At 44.2% G+C, this 23,738-nt stretch overlaps 1 protein-coding gene across 1 annotated transcript in view; it reads left to right on the plus strand.

Moving 5' to 3' along the window:
- Window positions 1–858: 858 nt before the first annotated feature.
- RERG (RAS like estrogen regulated growth inhibitor) overlaps window positions 859–23,738 on the plus strand; it is a 109,476-nt gene continuing 86,596 nt past the window's right edge. The window contains exons 1-2 of the mRNA XM_080914210.1: window positions 859–960; window positions 5,674–5,840. Of these exons, the coding sequence (XP_080770336.1) occupies window positions 5,780–5,840 (61 nt within the window). The 5' untranslated portion in view covers window positions 859–960; window positions 5,674–5,779. The remainder of the gene's footprint in view (window positions 961–5,673; window positions 5,841–23,738) is intronic.

The following is a 23,738-nucleotide window of genomic DNA, read 5'->3' on the forward strand; positions in this document are numbered from 1 at the left end:
TGGTAAGAAAGCCCAGCTTTGGAATGAAAAAAGAGAAAGGCATAGACATTTTCTGTTGCTTTGTTCCTGCCCACCATTGTCTTTAGGAATCCTTTAACCTCTCAGAAGCTCCCCTTTCCGTCAGAAAGACCAGCAATTACAATAGCCCCGCTTACCTAGAGGAAAGTGAATATCAAAGGAGATGGGATGTAAGCTGGTCTTGCTTAGCTTAGCATAGCATGCATGTTAATTATCTTTGTTGAGGTTTGAACGGGGTGGGGTGACACCAAAGCAAATCTTATAAATGCTGGTTTTCCAGGGGCAACAGACCACACTGGGAACATTCTCCGGTATGCAAATATGGGCGCCAGTTAAATTTGGTGTTTATAGTATCTTTGGAAGTATATTTGTTTCCGATCCGGATTTTCTCCAGGCCATTTACCAGCCTTGGATCCATTTTTTATTTTTCTATCTTTGTAAAATCCTCTGCTTCCTCTCGAATATCATGAAAATAACTGAACACATTCCCAGGGCGTATTAGCAAGATCCCTTGAAACAAGGCGTAGAGAACACTGCGTAAGTGATGCTTTTTAATCAAGAAAGGACTTAGCCCGAGCCTGCAGGCCTGGCGCTTGAGCTAGACTGGGATGTGAGGCGCTCGGCTCGCAGACTGGTCCAGCAGGGGGCGCGCGGGCACCTCACTGCAGCATCCCGGTGGCGGAGCGCAGCGGCGGCTGGCCGTAGCTCGCGTCCTGCCGCAGTCTCTCGGCTGCTAGTCTGAGCGAGCGAGACGGGGGAGACACCAGTCCCGGCACCGCACTTGCAGCCCCGGCAACTCCCACCCGTGATCGCAGCCCTCCCGACTCTCTAACGCCGCCTGCAGCACGCGTGGGGCAGCGTGGGAGAGCTTCCCGGTCTCCGCGGCCGGATTGCGAACTTGGAGAGGACCGTGGCTGTCTCCTCGGCCTGGAGAGTGAACAGGTGAGTGACACGCACGTGTCCAGGTGGCTCCCTGAGGACAGGGTGCGAGCCCCTGGGGGCTCAACCCTTAGGCGCGTCCCGCAGATCTCGGGGTCCCTCGCCAAGGGCGACTTTGGGGTTCTCCATGATAGATGCGAACGCAGCCACTAGGCTTGACAGCGCGTCCTGCGCCGAGGGCGTCCTTCCGAAATGAAGTAGGGGACATCTGCTCCCTATCTGTCTGTGATCTGCAGAACCTGCAGTCCACTGTGGACTTGCTCCTGGCTGCAGGACCTGTTGATTTCAGGGGAGCGAGATAGCCCGGGGGCTTGCACAGTTACAACCTCATTGCTGTGGGTTTTGCGTTGCGGTAAGATGAAGGAAAATTCCTAGCAGAGCACTGAGAAATCTTGATTTCAGGAAAGATCTGATCCAGAGAGAAGCGATCTCACTCCGCCATCAGACTGGATTCGTTGCTGCCTTGGACAGCTGCACTCTGCTTTCCTTTTTTAGGAGGCCATAAAAGCATTAAAATGTAATTAGAAAGACGCCTCCACCCGCCTCAAGAGGAAGTGGAAAACTCTGACCTTGATAAACACAGTCTGAGAAATGATTTATCGGGAGCAAAACCTTTTGATAAGTAAATAAACCGATGCAGCTTTAGAAACGCAAATATCGTAGGTCTACCAGTGTCCCCACAGGTAGCCTCTTTGGTTTGTATATACTTAAGTGTGGAAGGAGTCAACGAATTCCTCAGTAGTACCAAATAAAACAACGGGCATCTTTCTTCTACTCTAGTATTTCTTTTAATGAGTTCATGGGTACGAAAAAGCAACGCCTTCCGTCTCCTAAATATTTAGGTGTGATTTTCTGATGGAAACTTGGAACTTGTTTGTTTGGTTTTTACCTCTGGGAAAGCAACCTGTTCTAGAGTGAACTTCAGGCCGTGGTTGGGATAGTTCTTGCGTTAGAACCAATGAGTTTCCTCGGATTTGAGGGATAGAAGGTCAACTCAACAGAAACTTGCCTGTAGGTTACTATGACAACAATTGACGCGTTGATGGTTTCCGTCATAGTTTCATGTGGAAATAAAATGTGAAGTCCTCTTTAGAGGTCAATGTTGCGTCTTCCCTTTGCTTTTCTTTCTAAACATATCAGGAGGCTGACAGGAAGCAGCTGCATTTTTATTGTGTCACAAACGGGGACTGTTTAACTAGCATGATTTCGCATATGTGAGACCCATGGTCTTTGGAGGCCAAGGGGAGTTGCTGAAATATTTGATTTGGTCTTTTTTTTTTTTTTTTTAATACTTTGATGGGTACTTTTAATGACTCATCAGTGAGAAATATAACAAGATTTTAGGTGCATGGGAATGACACTCTTACATGAAATAGCAGATGATTGTTTACAAATGCTCCTGACACGGCACGCTCAGTGTTCCAAAGAAGTGCAAGCCAGCAGCATTAAAGTTAAAATATAGTTAACAAACTTAACGTGCAAACCTTAGATAGAAGGCCTTTTCTTAGTGAATACAAATAAAATGACAAATGAGGATTTTGTTTTGGCCCCCTGTCTGCCTAGGTGGCCTGGGCTAGCCTAGAGCCCATGACCAACCAAAGCTGGTTTTGAATTCAGAACCCTCCCACTCCGGCCTCCTGATTGCTGGGGTTACAGGCTAGCTCCTAAGGAAGGACTTCATCGGTAGCCAACGAATGGGGTCGGATATTTAAGATCTTAGTTTAAGGGTCACTGCAAAGTTGTTGTCTGTCTGGAGATAGAAGAAAGGCCCTGTTAAATACCTGCCTCTTCTTCCCTTAGGAGCATCTTAGCAACCTGCACACAAAAATGTGTGGGGTCTGTGTTAACGGCCCAGATACATCAGAGACAAAACAGGAGCTCACTCCTCTTTGTGGGATATGTATCCAGAGGGAGTTCTGTTTTCTCTTTCCCTTTCTTGGGCTGCCTTTAAAAGCTGTAGACCCAAGCATTGGCTCAGACAAGGGTCAGTCAGCAAGTTTAGGTAGCAGATTGTGGTTAGCCTCCCTCCTTTGTTTTTCTGAGAAAGTTTCCGTAACCCAGGGTGCAAAACCTGAAGTTGGCTTTGCAGCTGAGAGTGGCCTTGAACGTCTGGACCTCTTTTTAAATTGTGGGGTTATAGGTGCGTGTCACCATGCCCAGTACAAGTATAACTTTACAGACCAGAATAGTAGATGACCTCTGAACTCCTGTGCCACCGGGTTAATGTATCTAAAGTGAGGTTCTGAGTTCATGTCAGGCATTAATGGAGTTCAGACGGCGGGAGTCCTTAGCCCGTGGGAAATGTGGGAGGCTTCCCATGATTGGCTGTGCTAGGGGCCGTCCACAGTGAACTCTGCTGTGACAGCTTGTCGGGTTATGTGTCAAGTTGTGAAGAAAGGAACTTCCATGTTTTTAGTCATGAAAGCAGTGAGTGTCTGGGGACAACTGTGCATATGGCAAGAGGGGGAGGGGACAGTCAAGACCTTAGGCAAGTTTTTATCAGTTGCTGTGTGACCCCTAAGGAATGCTTTAACAGTTCACCACTTTTCTGGAAAGTGGAAGCCTAGGATGGGGTAACATCCGAAGGGCTATCGGGCTGTGTAGTCATAGCTGAGTGTAAGAAATCACTTGGTTTTATAAAGTTGATCCAGGACATCACAGCTACAAATGACAGACAGACAGACAGACACACCATAGGCTAATATAATAAACCAGCTGTGTTTTCCTACTTGGGAAAGGCTGTCCACTAATGACACTACTTTCAAAGGACATAAACTTATCTGTGACCAAACAGACACAGATTAGTTGGCTGGCAGAGGGAAAGCTTTCTGCAGTAACTGGGAGATTGCTTTGATTGATCCAAGGCCTTTTCGAAGTTTACATTTTCTTGGTATTAAAAGTCCAGATGTTGGGCTGATGGTGTAACCTGTGTCCAAGATGTTTGTTTGTCCTCGGAGTGAGGCCTTGGATTCAGTTCCCTACACAGCATAAAATACAGCCAACAAAGACTCCAGACGTCCTGACTAAACATCCCAAACACAATGCACATAGGCTGTAAACAATGCCATGCTCCAAGTGTGAGGGCACTGTTCTAAACAGGCTTGCCTGAGATCACCTTTAAAAGGGACTCTAGATGTGGCACACACTTTATACCTTTTGTGTATTAGAGTACTGTAGCCAGAAAACCATAGCAGTATGATTGGCCATTGTGTATTGGCTTTTGAACCATGTGCATCTGTTACGTAGTTTATCTCGTGATCTAGTGTGGACTTAGATGAAATTTAACCTTGAAATAGAACATTGGATTCTGTGGCAATGGAGTTGACTGGTATCAGTGCATATTTTTCAATCAAGAGATCCCAAAAGCCTCTCCCCATTATGCAGATGTTGAATATTAATAAGCAGGTGGTAAATGCATTTATTCACACTACTAATCAATTATGGAAAAAACAATCTATTCATTAAAAAACATATTAGAGGAAACATTTTAAGAGATATTGTGAATGCATTCACTAAAACCAAACAGTTTTAAATTCTTTTTTATTTAATATTTATTTTCTTTATAATTATGCACAAAAGAACTTTGGGTAATGCTGGGAACCAAACTCAGGTTTTCTGAAAGAGCAGTATTTGCTCTTAAGCATGGACTTAACCCTCCAGCCCCAGATCTAAATTCTTAAGTCCCAACCTCAGTTACTAGTTAATGGATTTACAGTGAGTTACTATTATGGCCTTTTCTCTGAACAGTGGTGAAAAAATCCAAGTAGAAGACACATCACTTGGGGGTGTGATCGTCAGTGATAACTGTAAACTTGACAGAATTCTGGAAGTCCCCTGGGAGATGGAGCTTTGAGCAGGCCTGTGGGAGGTTTTCTTGGTAGCAGTGTTAGGAGAAGGATAAAGAGAGTGGGGGGGGGCATATGACCCATGGCTGTTCGGTGAGGCCTGGGGGCAAGGGAGATGCCTCTGGGGGGCCCATGTTGGGAATCCCTTCCCCCTGAAGGACCAGCCACACAATGGTATAGTGCAGAATAGAGTTTATTCAGGTCATGGGAGAGTTAAGAGGGTGGTAGAGGCAGACAGAGAGACAGAGAGAGAGAGAGAGAGAGAGAGAGAGAGAGAGAGAGAGAGAGAGAAAGGGAGGGAGGGAGGGAGGGAGGGAGAGAGAGAGAGAGAGAAGAGTAGAGGCTGTGGAGGGAGAGGGGGGAAGGGAAGGGGAAGAGGAGGTGTAGGGGTGGGAGAGCAAGGGGTCAAGCAGCCCCTTTTATAGTGTCAGGTCATTGGGGCGGAGCATATCTGGCTATTGCCAGGTAACTGAGGGGTGGGGTTTACAGAATCCCAACAAGCCGGAAATGGGAAGCCCCGCCCAGTGTGAGGTGAACAGCAGCGTGCGCTGGTTCTGTAACGTGTTCCGGTTGTAGATGTGACATGGCCGGCTGCCTCATACTGCTACTGTGTTGCCTTCCCCGCAGCCGTGATGGACTGTATCCTGAACTTCGGGCAACAATAAGCCCTTTCTCCCTTGTTTTTGCCACAGTGACAGGATAAGAAACTAAGACAAAGGGTGGACCGTGTGTCGTGTGTGTGTGTGTGTGTGTGTGTGTGTGTGTGTGTGTGTGTGTGTGTGTGTACATGAGTGTGTGCCTGAGCCCGATGTTTCAAAGATATGAATTTACTTCTCATCACTTAGAATTCCAAATTCTCTTTTCTTTGAAGGGCTGTGAACTCTTCTGACTGAGGATGACACAGTGAACTAAAGGCCACCTCCAAAAGCATCTGCTCGCATCCCGAGTGTGAACATTCAACCCTGTCACCACCAGCCATGGCTAAGAGCGCAGAGGTCAAGCTGGCCATATTTGGAAGAGCAGGAGTGGGCAAGTCAGGTAAGGACCTTCTTGTGGCGTCTGCAGGGGCTGTGAGTGTGTCACAGCGTTGGGGATGGGGGAGGTAAGTAGTCAGCGTTCACGACTCCCCATCTGTTGTCTGTTCTCTGTATCCGGAAGCCTTTCTACCACCAGCTCGCAGGGTCTTCTGTTTATTTGTGACAAAGTAAATTTGTTGATCACGTAACACGGGACTGTGGAGAGAGATTCTCAGCAACCCTCCAAAGAAATCAAATTGCGGAAGTTTCATAAAATGCCTGATTTTTGTTTTCTCTATGTTCTTTCCTTCAGTATGGAGGATCCCAAGGGGTCAATTATATGTCTCTTACTCCTTATATACCAAAGACATCTCTTGCTCCTTATACTTACAGCTAAGTGTGTGCTAAAAGAGGCGCCGCCCAAATGCTAATGCCATAAGACTTTACATGTGATGAAGGCTTGGTGTCTTATGAGGAGGAACCAAAGCCACACAAGAGATTTTGGCTGTTTGCAAGGGACAAGAGAACACGAAAGCCTCTGGTGGGTGCTGGTGGGTAGACATAAACCTGCCGGAAGTATAGCCAGCTAATCTCCACTCAAGAATTCTATATGCGCTCTCGCAGGAGTATGTACGCACTCGCACGCTCACACACCTTCTAGTTCTAAGCCCAGGTTCCTTCTAATCGTTCTCCTGGTTTGAGTCTCAGTCATGATCTGCCGTGCTGTAAGTCTCAGTCTCCGGTTTTTTCTGCCGCTTGCTTCTCAGCGGCTCTTGCCTTAGGCAGAACCCAAGCGAGGAAGACAGCAGGCCGGAAGATGTTGAAGCTCCTCCCCTTTAATCTCTGGTGCTGTTTCTCAATGGCGTGAGAACCTCAGTCTGTAGCTGGTGGAAGGATCTGGAGAATGAGGAAACTGCCCCAGGGCGTGTCTCTGGTGGAGGGGAAACAGAATCCCTGGGATGGAGAAAAGGGCGTGAGAGGAGCAGAGGGTGGGCGGGAAATCCGTGCTGTTAAACACTCAGTTCGTGTGACTGAGGAGTTTGGCTGGCTATCTGTTATTCATCCATCTTTCTTTCTGTTTTCCTTTCTTCTTCCTTCCACATTCCAGCAGGTGAGATAAGGGAAAGGGTCCTTCCAAGCCTTCCAAGCCTTCCTGCGTGGTTTGGAAAGCTGAACACAGGGCTAACGAGCTGTCTGGGAGAATGGGTTGGCTTGCCGCTCAAGCGTGTACCACGTGAGCTGAATCCGCAGTCTCTGTGTATAAAGCTAGGCGAGGCTAGCTCATCCCTAGCCTTAGCTATGAGTGATGGAGTAGGGTTGCTGGGGCTTGCTCACAGCCAGCCTCGATCTAGGCTCAGTGCCCCTTTCTCAAGGAAATTAGATGGAGGGAAAAACAAAAACAAACAAACAAACAAAAAACAAAAAATACAAAGAACAAAATCAAAAACAAAACCAGAATACCTAGTACCCGCTGGAGCCTCTGCTCACACCCCACACAGACTGGACACGTACATCTCTCCCGAATAAACTTTCAAAAATTATAAAAATAATATGGACATAAAGACGAAGCCTCAGGGAAGAAGGCCTCGGGTCTGGGAATTCCCATCCAGGTCCTTCTCCATCACGTCAGAGTGAACGGAATCCTTCCATCCAGGCGTACCTGTTATCCTGCGCTGTGCCTCAGTTTCCCCTGTGCACCTTCAGAGCAGTTTCCATCTCGGTAGCAGCTGTTCCCATCATTCCCAGCTGACTGGTTTCCCCCAAGCCTACCTGTGTCTGTCCACTTCCTCCATCTTGGTCTTTTCTCAAGTTTAATGAACATTGGTGCTGTGCTTCCTGTCTTAACTTTGTACAAACATGTGACCCTGCCACCATAGCGATCCCACGGAAGCTGACTTTGTTCAGATTACTACCCGTCAATTCCCCAGAAGAGAATCAGCAAGCCTGCCATCCCATGCCCTCTTGGGCTTCTTTGTAACCCAAAACAACATAACAAATCCCTCTTTCTCAAGTTATCTTCCCGACACGTCCTAGGGCATTACCTGTTCTCTTGACCTTCTGGGTCCTTCTGTAGACTCCAACCATTTGTCCTCTGCTTGCCTCCAACCTTGGGTCTTCTGGGTGTGGAGGGGCCTTATGATGACTAGACCCAGATTCTTTCCATTTCCTGTTCGTGACTGACTTGGCATCCAGAGGAAAGATGGCACCCGCGCTTGGGGAACTTTGGCTGATGCTCGTACTGCTCATGAAGGTCCCAGCAACTCTCAATCTTAACTGTTCAAAGATAAACCTTCTTGTTTGGGTCCATTTTCCTGTCCTCCCTACAGATATTCCTCCACTGTTCAAACATAATGGGAATGAGGGAAAGAGGGAGGGAGGGAGGGAGAAAGAGAGACAGAGAGAGAGAGAGAGAGAGAGAGAGAGAGAGATTGAGAGAGAGGGAGGAGTTTGGAACTACATGTGGGAAATATTTCTCTCCTTCTACCATATGGGCCCCTAGAGAGTGTGGGAGTGGGGAGTTGAACTCAGGGTGTGAAGCTTGGTGGCAAGCGCCTTTTCCCGTGGAGCCATCCTACTAGCCCGGCTTCCTCCGGTTTTCTCATTGTGGGGAAAATGATAACGACAGACAACCTGTCTCCTCCACGACTTGTGTGTGCTGTACGGGCACACTCTGTTTTCTTATTTCAACACTTGAGTGCTTCCGTGAGATCTGAGCCACACCCCTCATTGAGAAGGCAGCAGACTAGGCTCAGGTCTGGGAGACAGTTCTGAACTTTTCCACAGCTCAGTGGAAACCATCACAGATTGGCCTGTCAGTTTTAAAAACACAGGGTAGCAATAGTGAGCTCATGTTTACTCTGGGGTGTGTAACTGTTGCTATCTGACACCACACAGCCGCCCTCCAGCCTTAAAGACTGAACTTGTCTTAGAAGTAACCTTTGCCTGCCCCTCCTCACCCTGTGTAGTGTGTCTCCCAGCATGCTCATGCACACATGTGTTCATGTATGTGGAGCTCAGAGACCAACCTCTGACATCTTCAATTGATCGCCACCTTGTCTGTTGAGACACATTCTCTCATTGGTTTGCTGTTTGCCCCTTTGGCTAGGCTGTCTGGCCAGTGGGCCCCAGGATCTGTCTGTTTCTTTTACTTTTTCTTTTTTGTTTTAAACAAGCAGGTTGTTTTGTTTTTTTGTTTTTTAGATTTATTTATTTATTTATTTATATGAGTACACTGTTGCTAACTTTAGACACACCAGAAGAGGGCGTTGGATTCCATTACAGATGGTTGTGAGCCACCAGGTGCTGGGAATTGAACTCAGGACCTCTGGAACAGCAGTCAGTGCTCTTAACCACTGAGCCATCTCTCCAGCCAGATCTACCTGTTTCTACCTCTCAGGTGCTGGGATTACAAAAGACAGGCTCTCCCTCACGAGTTCTGAGTATAAATTAAGTGCTTTACAGTCAGCTGAGCCGACTTTTTGTTCTTTTAAGTCTGAAAGAGATGGTCCGTACTGGAATGCACTGACTCTGATGTCTCCAGAGCCTAGCTGTGTTCCTCCCTCGGATCCAGGTAATCTCAGCTTTCTCCAGGCCACTGGAGTACCTCACAGGAAGTGGAGGTGTGTGAGATTTGTCTAGCGCTTGAGCGCCTCTGATTTGACATGGCCTGGATTGTTCAAGGGGCTTTAGTCTTCCTTCACCCGTTTGCTTTCACCTACCCACTGATGTACCGGGACCTGGGTGTGTAGACCACATGCCTGCCTCCCATTAGAGGTTGATATCATTCAGCATCTTGAGTTCTCTGGGCTTGTGCTGCGCTGTTTGACTCCCAGGGCGCCATCTTTGCCCCTGTGAACTTGGCAAGGTGAGGGAAGTCTCGTCTCAGTTCTTTAAGTTGTGGGAAACACACCACAGTGTCCGTCTCGGTTATCAACCCTGAGCGAGTTCTGGCACGCAAGATTTTAGTGTGGATCATGGCTTCATGGCACGTGGCAGGTGTGCATGTGCTAGCTTATGTGATAAGGATGCTCTGCATCTCTGGTGAATGAATTAAATCAAAGGTAAACATACATTCTACTCGGTATTTTGTTTTTCATTGAAAATCAAAAGGCTTACATAATAGAAACCTATATCCTTATTCAGCAGTACCAACACACACAGACACACGGTCACACACACACGCACACACGTATACTCATGTGTGCATGCTTGTGTGTGCACACAGAGGGAGACAGAGAGGAAAGGAGAAAATGAAATAAGATAGAGAGAAACAGATTGAGAGAGAGAGAGAGAGAGAGAGAGAGAGAGAGAGAGAGAGAGAGAGGATCTTTCACCAGTCCAAAAGTCTGGTTCATGTCAATTACAGCTTGGCCACTAATGTCCATAATGATACTTAATGGCTTCATATTAAATCATGGGAAAATAACCAGAAATGTATTATTGCCACCAGTACCCTGACACCCTTCCATCTGAACGGGCTGCTGGGATAGGATGGAGGACGGTCTGACCACAAGTGGCAGAAAGGTCTTCTAGGTTTTAAAAAAGAACCGAACAGAACTTTCTAGTGGGCAGACTGACTAGAGATGCATCAGCAAGAACACGTTTAAGGCTGTGCCAACTAAGGGTGGACCATCAACACACACGAGGGATGTACGTAAGATCTGCATTGGGAAGGACACCCGTGGCCTGATGTAGGGCGGAGCCTCTTTGCCCAGTCTAATCTCACCCAGCGGGCTAGCTGGCTGAGAGACCTGCGTGCATGCTAAGCACAGTGGGGGCGTGGCCAAGTGGAGCCTATGGTTTCCCAGCCTTTCCAGGCTTCTGCCCCAGCAGGGTAAACATTTTCCTTCTCGAGCCAATGATACAGCATGGATAACATGCTACCCACGCTTCACTCCCTAGTGCCTCTGTCTATATTTTGACAGGCTCCAAGTAATTAAGGCAAGAAAAAAAAAAAAAAAACCTGCCAAAGCCCAGTAGACACCATACACACATTGTATCAACTGCTTCCTAGAGTCACTGTGATTCAGATTGTAGCAAGTGTGGGAAGGGTTGATAGAAAAACAACTGAACATTTAAATTTGGTTTCACACTTGACACCCTCATTTCAGAACCAAAACACTCGGCGCCATCACAAAACATCTTTCTTGAAAGGGCTAGTCTAGATGATTGAGTAATGCTATCCTCTAATTCAAAAAACCAGCTGATGCACTCAACTATGCAGGCTTAAATTCGTACACTCACAGTTTTGGACTGCCTGCCAAATGAAAACAAGCGTGTGATATTTTTATCCCTTGGCAGAAGGGTATTTTTCCCTCCTCTTGTTCTTGTCTGCCACTTTTTGATCTAATGAAACAGCAACAACTTTTATTTTATTTTTTTTTAATTTTGATGTATGGTCTCCCATTGCTCAGGATGGCTTCACAATTGTTTTATAGCTGAGGATAGCCTTGAACACCCAATCACCATGCCTCCACCTCTCAAGTATGTGACTCCAACCTCAAAGTTTTATGCAGTGCTGGGAATGAAAGCCAGAACTTGGTGCTACCAGCGAGTCATATCCCCAGTTCAAAGATACTGATTTTAGAAGTGACTTTTGGTGCACACACAGAGCTACTTTACAATTTATGTGTGCGCCATGAGCTGACTTGCCTTGTGAATCCTCTGTGCGGTCAGGTCAGTCTCCTTAGACTTAGAGAAGGTTCTGTGGGGCTCAATGGCTAGGCCATGCTGAATCTTTGTCTTTTCAGTTTTGTGGTATCCGATGACTCTTGAACACTGTTTTCAAAGTACTTACGATGGGTGGGGGGGTGATGTTGGGGACTGGAGAGCCTCTCATAACCTTTTAATTCTTTTATGTGTTTCATTATTTAATGCGTAAAGATTAATGTTAATGTATGTTTTATCTATGTTTGTTACTGTTGAGGAAATTCTAATGTGTTGATTTTTGGCTACCGTAATGCCCTGGAGGCCAGGAGAGAGCGTGGGTCCCCTAGATCTAAAGCTGTGAGCCACCTGACGTGGGTGCCAGGTCCTCTGCAAGCTCAGTACATTGTGTTAATCACTGAGTCATGCCTTCAGCCTCTTTCCTAGTTTTTGAGACAGGGTCTCACTGAATTTGGAGCACAAGAACTGACTAGTCTGAAGGTCCGGTGGAGTACCCAGGATCCTCTTGTCTCTGGACTTGTCCACCCCAGGGGTAGTAATTGCAGGTATTTGCCACCACACTTGAATTTTGTATATCGATGCTAGAGATTCTAGCTCTGGTCTCCCATCCCCAACCCCTGTTCCACCTCTTCACTTTTTTTTTTTTAATCATTCTGTTTGTTTACATCTCAAATGATATCCAACTTCCTGGTTATCCCTCCACCAACCTGTCCATTCCCCTGGTTACCCCTACACCAACTCCCCATCTCACATATGCCCTCCCCCTACCCTTTGCCTGTATAAAAGTGCTCCCCCACCCACCCACACTCTTCTGCCCCACCACTCCAGTCTCAAGCCTCCCTTTGATTAAGGACCTCCCCTCCCCTTGCTGTCAGGCAAGGCCATCCTCTGCTACGTATGTATCTGGAGCCATAGATCCCTCCAGCTACTCTCCTTGGTTGTTGGTCTAGACTCTGGGAGAACTGGGTGCTCAGGCCAGCCTATGTTGTTCTTCCAATGGGGCTGCAATCTCCCTCTGCTCCTCCAGTCCTTCTGCAGCTCCCCCACCAGGTTCCGTGAGCTCCGTCTGATGCTTGGCTACAAGCATCCACATCTACATTGCTCAGTTGCTGGACAGACTTCCTCAGAACCCACCACCCTAGGTTCTTGTCAGCAAGCATCTCTTGACCATGACAAGAGTGTTGGGTTTGGTGTCTGCAGACATGATGTAGCCCTCCCTGGTTGGCCCTCCCTTCAGTCTCTGTTTCATTTTTTGTCTGTGTTCTTTGGGGAGGAACATTTCTGGGTTAAAAACTATGTGATGGGTGGGTGTCCCTTTCTATTGACCAGGGACCATGCCTATACACTGGAGGAGACCTCTGCAGGATCTATCTCCCTCTTCTCTGTGCATTTCAACTAAAGTCATCCCAATTGGGTCCTGGGAGCCTCATGCTTCCCTGGTGTCTGGGACCCTCTGGTGGCTGTCCCCAGTTTCTCATTCCTGCTCCCTGCTACATATTTTTGTTTGATTTCCTGACCTTCTGTATCACTCTCAGATCTGGACGCACTCACCCTTATTTCCTCCCCTTCCTTTCTCCCTTCCTGGTTCCCTTTTCCCTCCATGTCCAACAGTCTTCTTGGTCTCACCTCAATGCAGGACTGAAGCATCTAAACCCTGGTCTTTCTTCTTCCTGTGCTCCATATATTCTATGGGTTGTATGTGGGCATTGTGGGCTTTTAGACTAATATTCAGCTATTAGTTAGTACATACCATGTGTGTTCTTTTGTGTCTAAGTTACCTCCCTCAGGATGACATTTTCTAGTTCCATCCATTTGCCTGTAAATTTCATGAAGTCATTGTTTTGAATAGCTGAGTAGTACTCCATTGTGTAAATATACCAGACTTTCTATATCCATTCCTCTGTTGAAGGACATCTGGGTTCTTTCCAGCTTCTGGCTGTTATAAAAAAGGCTGCTATAAACATAGTGGAGCATATGTCCTTGTTATATGTTGGAGCATCTTTTGGGAATATGCCCAGGAGTGGTATAGCTGGGACCTCAGGTAGTACTATTTCTAATTTTCTTAGAAACTGCCAGACTGATTTCCAAAGTGGTTTTACCAGCTTACAGTCCCACCAGCAATGGAAAAGTGTTCCTCTTTCTCCACATCCTTAACAACATCTGCTGTTACCTGTGTTTTTAACCTTAGTGATTCTGACTGGTGTGAGGTGGAATCTTGGTGTTGTTTTGGTTTGCATTTCCCTGATGACTAAGGATGCTGAACATGTCTTTAAGTGCTTCTTGGCCATTCAAGATTCGTCAGTTGAGAATTCTCTATTTAGCTCTTTACTTCACTTTTCAATAGGGTTATTTGGTTCTTAAGTTTTTTGTATATTTTGAATGTTAGCCCTCTATGGAATGTAGGGTTGGTAAATATCTTTTTCCAATCTGTCAGTTGCCATTCTGTCCTATTGACAGTGTCCTTTGCTTTACAGAAGCTTTTCAATTTCATGAAGTTCCATTTGTTGATTCTTGATCTTAAAGCATAAGCCATTGGTGTTCTGTTCAGGAGGTTTTCCCCTGTGCCCAAGTATTCAAGGCTCTTCCCCACTTTGTCTTCTATAGATTCAGTGTATCTGGTTTTATGTGGAGGCCCTTGATCCACTTGGACTTGAGCTTTGTACAAGGAGATAAGAATGGATTAATTTGCATTCTTCTACATGCTAACTGCAAGTTGAACCAGCACCATTTGTTGAAAATACCGTCCCTCCCACCCCCATTGGATGGTTTTAGCTTATTTTCAAAGATCAAGTGACCATAGGTGTGTGGGTTAATTTCTGGGACTTCAATTCTATCCCATTGATCTACTTGCCTGTCTCTGTACCAATAAATAAAATTTATTTTATTTTTTATTACAATTGCTCTATAATATAGCTTGAGGTCAGAGATGGTAATTCCCCCAGAAGTTCTTTTATTGTTGAGAATAGTTTTCTCTATTCTAGGTTGTTATTATTTCAAATGAATTTAAGAATTGCTTTTTCTAATTCTATGAAGAATTGAGATGGAATTTTGATGGGAATTACCTTCAATCTGTTGATTGCTTTTGGCAAGATGGCCATTTTTACTATATTAATCCTACGAATCAATGAGCATTGAGCATGGGAGATCTTTTCACCTTCTGAAGACTTCTTTGATTTCTTTCTTCAGAGACATGAAGTTCTTGCCATACAGATCTTTCACTTGCTTGGTTAGAGTCACAGCAAAATATTTTATATTATTTGTGGCTATTGTGAAGAGTATTGTTTTTTAAATTTTTTTCTCAGCCCTTTTATCCTTTTAGTAGAGGAAGGCTACTGATTTGTTTGACTCAATTTTATATCCAGCCACTTTGCTGAAGTTGTAGGAGCTTTCTGGTAGAATTTTGGGGGTCACGTATATACTATCATATGATCTGCATATCACATGATCTTAACTTTCCCCCTCTCAATTTATATCGTTTTGATCGTTTTTTGTTGTCTAATTGCTCTGGCTAAAATTTGAGTACTATATTGTATAGTTAGGGAGAGAATAGGTAGCCTTGTCTTGTTCCTGATTTTAATGGGATTGCTTTGGGGGTTGTGGTGGCTGTTTAGAAGGCTTATCTGATCCTGATTTAACTTTGCTACCTGGTATTTGTCTAGTAAGTCATTCATTTCATCCAGGTTTTCCAGCTTGGTTGAGTATAAGCTTTTGTAGTAGGATCTAATTATATTTTGAATTTCTCAATTTCTGTTGTTATGTCTCCATTTTCATTTCTGATTTTGTTAATTTGGATACTATTTCTGTGCCCTCTGGCTTGTCTGGTTAAGGATTTCTCTATCTTATTGATTTTCTCAAAGAACCAGCACATGGTTTTGTTGATTCTTTGAACAGTTTTTTTGTTTGTTTTTTTTGTTTGTTTGTTTGTTTGTTTTTTCTGTTTGTTTCTCCTTGACTTTCAGCCCTGAGTTTGATCATTTCCTGCTGTCTACTCCTCTTGGGTGTGTTTGCTTCATTTTATTCATTTTAGATGTGCTGTCAAGCTACTAGTGTATGCTCTCTCCAGTTTCTTTTTGGAGGTACTCAGAGCTATGAGTTTTCTTCCTAACACTGCTTTCATTGTGTTCCGTAAGGATACATTGTGCCTTCATTTTCATTCAATTCTAAAATGTCTTTAATTTTTTTATTTCTTCCCTGACCAAGTTGTCATTGAGTAGATAGTTGTTCAGCTTCCACATGCATATGGGTTTTCTGTTGTTTCTGTTGCTATTGAAGACTAGCCTTAGTTCATGGTGGCCCTATAGAATACATGGAATTAATTAATGTTCTTATATCTGTTGAGGTTTGTTTTGTGTCTGAGTATATTGCTGATTTTTGAGAAGGTACCATTAGGTGCTGAGAAGAAGGTATATTCCTTTGTTTTAGTGTAAAATATTCTGTAGATTTCAGTTAAATCCATTTGGTTCATAACTTGTTTAAGTTTCACTGTGTCTCTATTTAGTTTCTGTTTCCATGTTCTGTCCATTGATGAGAGTGGAGTGTTGAAATCTCCTACTATTATTGTATGAGGTTCCATGTGTGCTTTTTACAAATGTGGGTTAAGTTTCTTTTACAAATGTGGGTGCCCTAGCATTTGGAGCATAGATATTCAGGATTGAAATTTCATTTTGGTGGATTTTTCCTTTGATGAGTAGGAAATGTCCTTTCCATATTTTAAAATAACTTCTGGTTGATGTCTACTTTGATGAGTATTAGAATGACTACTTTAGCTTGTTTCTTGGGACCTTTGCTTGGAAAATATTTTCCCATTCTTTTACTTTGAGGTAATGTCTGTCTTTGACTCTGAGGTGTGCTTACTGTATGCAGCAAAATGCTAGATTCTGGGTATACCCAGTTAGTCTACGTCTTTTTATTGGAGAATTGAGTCCAGTGATGTTGAGAGATATTAGGGACACATGATTTTTGCTTCCTGTTGCTTTTGTTGATACAGGTGGAATTATGCTGTGTGTTTCTCTTCTTTTGGTTTGTTGTGAAATGATTAATTTCTTGCTTTTCCTATGGTGTAGTTTCCCTCCTTGTGTGGACTTTAACTTCTATTATCCTCTATAGATCTGTGTTTATATAAAGTAATTATTTAAATTTGCTTTTGTCTTAGAATACCTTGATTTTTTTCCATCTATAGTAATTACAAGTTGTGCTGGCTATAGTAGCCTGGGCTGGCAGTTTTGTTCTCTTGGAGTCTGTATGACATCTGTACAGGATCTTCTGGCTTTTAGAGTCTCTGTTGAGAAGTCTGGTGTAATTCTGATAGGTCTGTCTTTGTATGCTACTTGACTTTTTTTCCTTACTGCTTTCAATATTCTTTCTTTGTTCTGTGCGTTCAGTAATTTTAATATTATGTGATGAGAGGAATTTCTTTTCTGGTTCCATCTGTTTGATGTCCTGTAGTCTTCTTGTATGTTTATGGGCATTTCTTTCTTTAGGTTAGAAAAGTTTTCATCTATAATTTTGTTGAAGATGTGAGTGGGCCCCGTGAGTTGGGAATCTTCATTCTTTTCTATACCTATTATTCTCAGGTGCAATCTTTTCATTGTGTCTTGGATTTCTTCAATGCTTTTAGTTAGGAGTTTTTCAATTTTTGTATTTTCTTTGACTGTTGTGTTGATGTTTTCTATTCTATCTTCTGCCACTGAGATTCTCTCTTCTATCTTCTGCACTCTATTGGTGATGCTTGCATCTATGACTTCTGTTCTCTTTTCTGTTTCTTTGTCATGGTTGTCTCCCTTTGAGTTTTCTTTATTGATTCTATTTTCATTTTTAGATCCTGAGCGGTTTTGTTTAATTCCTTCACTTCTTTGACTATGTTTCCATCCTGTATTTCTTTAAGGGATTTATGGGTTTCCTCTTTAAGAGCTTCTACTGATTTGCTTGTGTTCTCCTGTCTTTCTTTAAGAAAGTTATTTATGTTCTTCTTAATGTCCTCTATCATCTTCATAAAGTGAGAGTTTAGATCCGAATCTTGCTTTATAGGTGTGTCTGGGTATCCAGGACTTGCTGTGGTGGGAAGACTGGGTTCTGATGTTGCCAAGTCTAATTGGTTTCTGTTGCTTATGTTCTTGAGCTTGCTTCTCACCTTCTGGTAATCTCTGGTGTAATGTGGCCTCCCTGTCTCTGGCTGAAACCTGTCCTTCTGTGATCCTATGATCCTGTGATCCTGGATGTGTCAGAATACCTGGTGAGTTGAACTGCAACTGGGGTATGAGCTGTGTGAGTTCAGGTCCAGCTGAACTCATCGCTGAATCTCTCAACCCTTAATTCCTCAATCATTCATCATTTCTTTGGGGTAAAATCAGGTAAAATTATCTTTTATATATTTTGAGTTATACATATTAACTTATTAATAAGTAAATTATAAATTATTAAATTCACCATGGTTGGCTATTAACCACTAGAACTTTTGTCTTCTGAATAACCAAATGTTGTACCCTTTGGACAGCACCTCCTATTTCCCCATCAATTTCCTTACCCTGGCCACTGGTGAATGCCATTCCATTCTCTGTTTCTGAGTATGAGTTTGGCTTTTTAATATTTTCCTTGAAAATCAGATAGTGCCTTTGTCCTTCTGTGTCTGTCTGTTCTTCCTCAGCATCATAGAATCTCTGGCCCCTCATCATTGTTGGAAGACAGGGTCCCCTGATGCTAGCATTCTGTTATGTAAATTAGCTGTCTTTGCTTTAATTGTCCATTGATGATTAACTAGTTTGGTGGTTTAATATACTGATAATTGTGAATAATATTGTATTGAATTTGGGAGTACAGACGTTGATTATCTAATATAGTGATAATGTTTTAAACCATTAGTTGGGGTAAAAAAAAGGATAGATTTCCTGTATAGGAACTTGCAAGGGGTGTGTGTGTATACAACCTTTTTTTTTTTCTTCTTTTGAGACAAGATCCCTGGTCAGGAACTCACCATGTAGACCATATATGTTGGCCTTAAACTTCTCCAGAAGATCTGCCTGCCTCAGCCTCAGGGGCACTGGGATTAAAAATGTAGACCACCACGGATTGCTTTTCTCCAAGTGTTATAAGAAATGAGGTCCATTGATAACTCCTATAGTTAATGGTTAGAAGAAATTTGAAAGGATCAGGCCAAAGGGAGGGAAGAAGTTGTCTGCAGACATCTCAGTGGGACTAGAAAAAAAGTGAACTCCTGCTTTGTCAGAGAAGCACATGTCTTCCTATATCTCTCAGACAAAAAAAGCAAAAGAATGAAAACGAGCCTACCTCAAGGGCACCCAAAGGATAACTTCAAGTTATATGACTCTCTAAATAGAGTGTGTGCAAAGCCAGGGTTCCGTATTAGTTAAAGTCATGCATGGCTGTTCTTGCATGCCCAAGTAAGAAAACTGTATTAGTTTCTTCCCTCTTTGCTGTAACTAAAAACCTGACCAGAAGCGCTGACAAGGAGGAAGGTTATATTTTGACTTACAGATAATCACAGCAGGGAGGCTTTGCATCAGGAGCAGGAATCAGCTGCTCTTGGGATCTGCAGAGCTCCAACCAGAAGTAGGGAGAACTGTAAGACCTCATACCCTCCTCCCTCTCACCCCCACTGACCTCACACTTCCTCCATCATATGTGTGTGGAGGGTCTTCTGTTGGTTCCTCCACCTTCCAAACCCACACCACAGGCTGATGATCAAGTGTTCAAACACACGCTCCTGTAGGGGCAACAGAAAGAGCCTCAAACTCCAACCTGAAGAGTAGGAGTTGTGCCTTAGGAATCCTGACGTAGGAAAAGGAACGTAGCTGTTAACAGGTGAGCGAGCAGCTGAGCGGTTTTTGCCAGTGATCGATTCCCTTGTGAAAACTTTCCACTTAGGAAGAGCGTTGCAGTATCTAACAAAAATAGCTTTCATCTCTTTTATGATGGAGTCAGAGAGGAAAGGACATGGAAGAAGCAGAGAGATTACATTTATGGAAGAAACAATACTGGGAAAACAAGCTGAATTAAACCACGAACTCTTTTAAGGACATCTCTCTGACTATTTATTCTATTGTAGTATGTTATTAAATTCAACCATCCTTTATTTTTAGTTGCTAGCCACTTAATTCACTGAAACACTGTCTCTGTACTTAAGAGTCAGGCTTTTGTTGCTTCCAATTGAACTTGACTTTTTTTTTTTCCATTGCAGCTGATGAGGACTAACTTTTAAGATGATTGAAGAATATTTTGAATCATCTCTTTTATTCCCTTGTTATTCTTGGTACCTCTCCAACTTAAGGGTTTGGGGAAATAAGCCAACTTTTCAAGGTGGTACTGGCCTTGGAGCCAAAATTCCAGTGCAGACGCATCTCTGTAGCTTCAGCTGCCTTTGAAAATTGATGTGGTTTCTGAAAAAAAAAAAGAAAGAAAGAAAAAAGAAAAGCCGTAATTTCTTCCATCCCATTAAAAATAGGAGTGCAATATTGCAAAATCAAGGCAATCTGAAGTAGGCAGTCGCAGCATAAGTAAACAGATATGCAAAACTTATACGTATGCATGAGATGCAAATTCAGAGCTTGGTGGTCCTGCCCCTCGCTGGCGCTAGAGCTGAGACTAGAACCCTAGTTTAGGACCTCAAAGAGCTCTCGCGACAGTTTTCGTTTGGCGTCATCCAGGTCTTCTTTACGTCCTCTCAAACGCTGTCTCTTCTGGCATGAGATGATCATCAGTTTCACAACAGGACCCTTGTAAACGCCTGTGCTTCCTTTTACAAAACACCTCCAGTGAATAACCGGTGTGTGGCAACGATTCCCGGGAATGCCAGGTGTGTTGTTAATCTTGACCTTTTGGAGTGCGGACCACCCACGCTTTACGTCACGTCTAGTTATCCTGAACATTAGTGCCTGAGTTAGTGCTGACTGCATGCATGGCTCCTGGGTAGCCCGTCTGGGTCAGCCCTCAGAGCGCCTCTTGGAGTACACTGCTTTATCTCTTTTGAATCGAGGACGTTTTTTAGCAGAATCAGGGATGCTTTTGGCGTCCGTTCATGGCATCACACAGAGCCGCCTTCCTTTTGACAGCCCTCCACATATCTAAAGGTACTTCAGTCCTTTCTTTCCTAGTCTAGTGACAGGCCCTTCATTCCCTCCCCAGAGAGCTAGCTTTGGATCACAGCCGTGTCCTCGCTGACCTGCTCAACCTGGTTACTCTAAAGACCAGGGCCTAGGGTGGATTGCAGTCTTTGTGGAAGTGGTTTGCCCAAAACAGATCGGAGTGTAACGGATTTTCCTTCTAGACACCCATGCTGCTCAGACACCCAAAGGTCACTGCTCCTCTCAGGGTGGTGGCTTACAGGGGCTTCACTGCAGATGAAGGCTTTGGGTTTGCTGTGTGTGGCTTTGGTTTTTTAAATGTACCCTCTTGCTGAGCTAAGTATTCCCTAAGCAGGGTGTGTGCGTTTTACTCTGGTGGCATAGTTTATTTTCACCCTCCTAAATATTGCTTTGTCAGATTTAATCATGTCTTCTGTCACTTAGGGCCTTTTGAATGTGTGCCAAGCCTCCAAGTTTGCTATTCTCTGGATGTATATTCATTTTGGAATATTTCAGGCATACCGGGGTGTGTGTGTGTGTGTGTGTGTGTGTGTGTGTGTGTGTGTGTGTGTGTAAGGCCAGAGGACAACCTCAGATATTATTCCTCAGGTACACCTACCTTCCTTTTTAAAACAGGGCTTCTCACTGGTCTGGGACTTGCCAAGTAGGACTTGGTAACTAGTCAGCCCCAGGGCTCTGCCTGTCTTCACCATGACCCCAGTGCTGGGGTTACTAGCTCACACCACTGTGCCTGCCTTTGTGGAATGCGGGTTCTCGGCACTGACCCAGACCCTTTCTGACTGACTGAGTTATCTTCCGAGCAGCAGACTTTTCTACTGTGACGTATCATCTGACTTAGGCGTGATCAGACTTCCTAGTGATTTCAGACCACTGTTAGGATCAAAATTATCTCCTCACATGGTGGAGAGAGAGAACAGATTTCTATAAGTTGCCCTCTGACCTACACACACACACACACACACACACACACACACACACATCTATCTATCTGTCTGTCTGTCTATCTATCTATCATCTGTCTATCTTTAACAAAAGAAAGAATTAGAGTATTGGACTCCTAGTCAAGGGATATTGGCACCGTGTTCCATCATTACCATCCCTACTGAGGAGCTTTTGCTTGGGAGTTACAGCATTACAAACTGAGTAGGGAGGGTGAGGGTCTCACACTGGTAAGTCGGGGGTCTCACACTGGTAAGTCCACATTTATTATTGTCCTCAACCTCTCTTGTTTCTACAGCACAGGCTTTAGTTAGGACTCAAGGTCCACTGCTATATAAAGTTCACACACGATCCAATGTGATTAGTCCCAGTAGCTCTTCTAGTTAAAAAGCTGTTTTCCGGGAAGCTGTTTCAGGTTCCGTGTGTGCGCCTCTGTGTGGTAAAGACTGAACTTGTGTGATTTGAAGTCGAGTACGAGCTACAATGTCCTTTCCTAGTTTACAGCAATCTTTAGGAAACCTACCCATGGCTCAGAATTACATGAAGGGATTGGGACAGTTTGTTTCCAGCCCCCTCTGCCAGGGCTCTGATTTACTAGGTGGGTGGTGGGCTCAGAGAATTTGAATTTCTAGCAGTGTGCTATGTAGGCAGATTTTCTACTTGCTCAGTGTTCAGTTTCCATTTGGAGAAAAATAGAAAATTCAGCTTCCAAACAAACAGGCTTCTATGCATCCGGCAGCCGCCTGTGCCGGGTGCCCAGCACTGCTGAGGGTGTGTAAGACTCAACAGTAAGCAGCGGACAGGCTGTAGCAACATCATAGAGGGAGCAGGGCACGAGGGTCAGCGTCCTGTGCACAGGGCAAATGCCAAGCTCTTCCTTAGAAGTGGCCTTGGCGGGGATGACTTTCTAGACAGCGCACGCCTCAGCTCCTCTGTCTGCTATGAGGGCTTTTGGTTCTGAGACAGAGACTTCCTTGGCAGTCTTGGGGGAGACACGGAGCTAACCTGCAGCGTGAGCAGAAGTTCTCCGTGCAAGCCAACTGTGACACAGGCTAAGCGTTCCTAATCCAAAAAACCCAAAGTTGGAAACGCCCTGAATTTTGAAAATTTCAGAGTGCCAACATGGTGTTCAAAACGTCTCCTGCACCAAGGTAAAGGATTCTCACCTGACAGTAGCTGTGATCTTCCCACTATCCAAAGCAGCCTCAAAATTTCTGAAACCCGGATAGCAGACGCACTCTAGATAAGGGATGGTCAGCTTGCCCCAAGGTCACACACTGGATTCGAACCCAGAACCTGACTCTTAACACCTTGCTTCATGCTCGAGTCTCAGACAGAAGCAGACTGAAGTAGGGTAGCCAGATACTTGGTATAAAAGGATCTTACCTTGCTCTTTGGTAAATAGTGTTTGTAAAATGATTAAACATGGTGTCAAAACAACTGCCACTCTGGGAAAAGTTTCTACATCTCTGCGTTTTAGGAGCATGAGTAACGTGTTTTCCTCAATGATGCGTTTCCTGTCTCTCTTAAAAAACTATTTTAAAATGCTTTCTCCTATTTTTCTGTCGCTGGGCAGTAATTTAAGAGGGAGAGACAAAAATAAAAATAGAAAGGAAAGAATTTTTTAGGAATCGTGAATATTTGTCTGAAAAGTAATTAATTTTCTTTTGCGTCAAGAACTTCATAAATTATAACAAACAACTGACTACACATAGTGAGATGCTTTAAAGGCTGAGTCAGATACACGTGGCTATGCAAAATAGATTACCTGCTACGGGGCCTGGAAATCTTTCCATTAAACTATTTTTTATGTCATACTGTGTGTGTGTGTGTGTGTGTGTGTGTGTGTGTGTCACAGCTTAGTACTTCCCAGATGGAATAAATGTGTATTAATTCTCCTGCTTGTCCCTTCAAGGGCTCAGATGACAATATTTTTTATCTTGACCATATATGTTTGAGATAGGGCCCCATTTAGTTCAGGCTGGCTTTGAACTCATGTTTCAGACCAGGGGGACCTTGAACTCTTGATCTTCTTGTATTCACCTTCATCTATATTGCAGTGCTAGGGTTTGAACCCAGGTCTTTGGGCATGCTAGACAAGCACACTACCCCTGAGCTATATCTGCAGCCCAGTGATAACCCCATTTCTTTCTTCTTTTCTTTTGCCAATCCAAACACATTATTAGAACTGTATGCCATGTATACAACAACTCTAT

This window comes from Micromys minutus (genome assembly GCF_963924665.1).
Source record: "Micromys minutus genome assembly, chromosome: 3".
Lineage (NCBI taxonomy): Eukaryota > Metazoa > Chordata > Mammalia > Rodentia > Muridae > Micromys > Micromys minutus.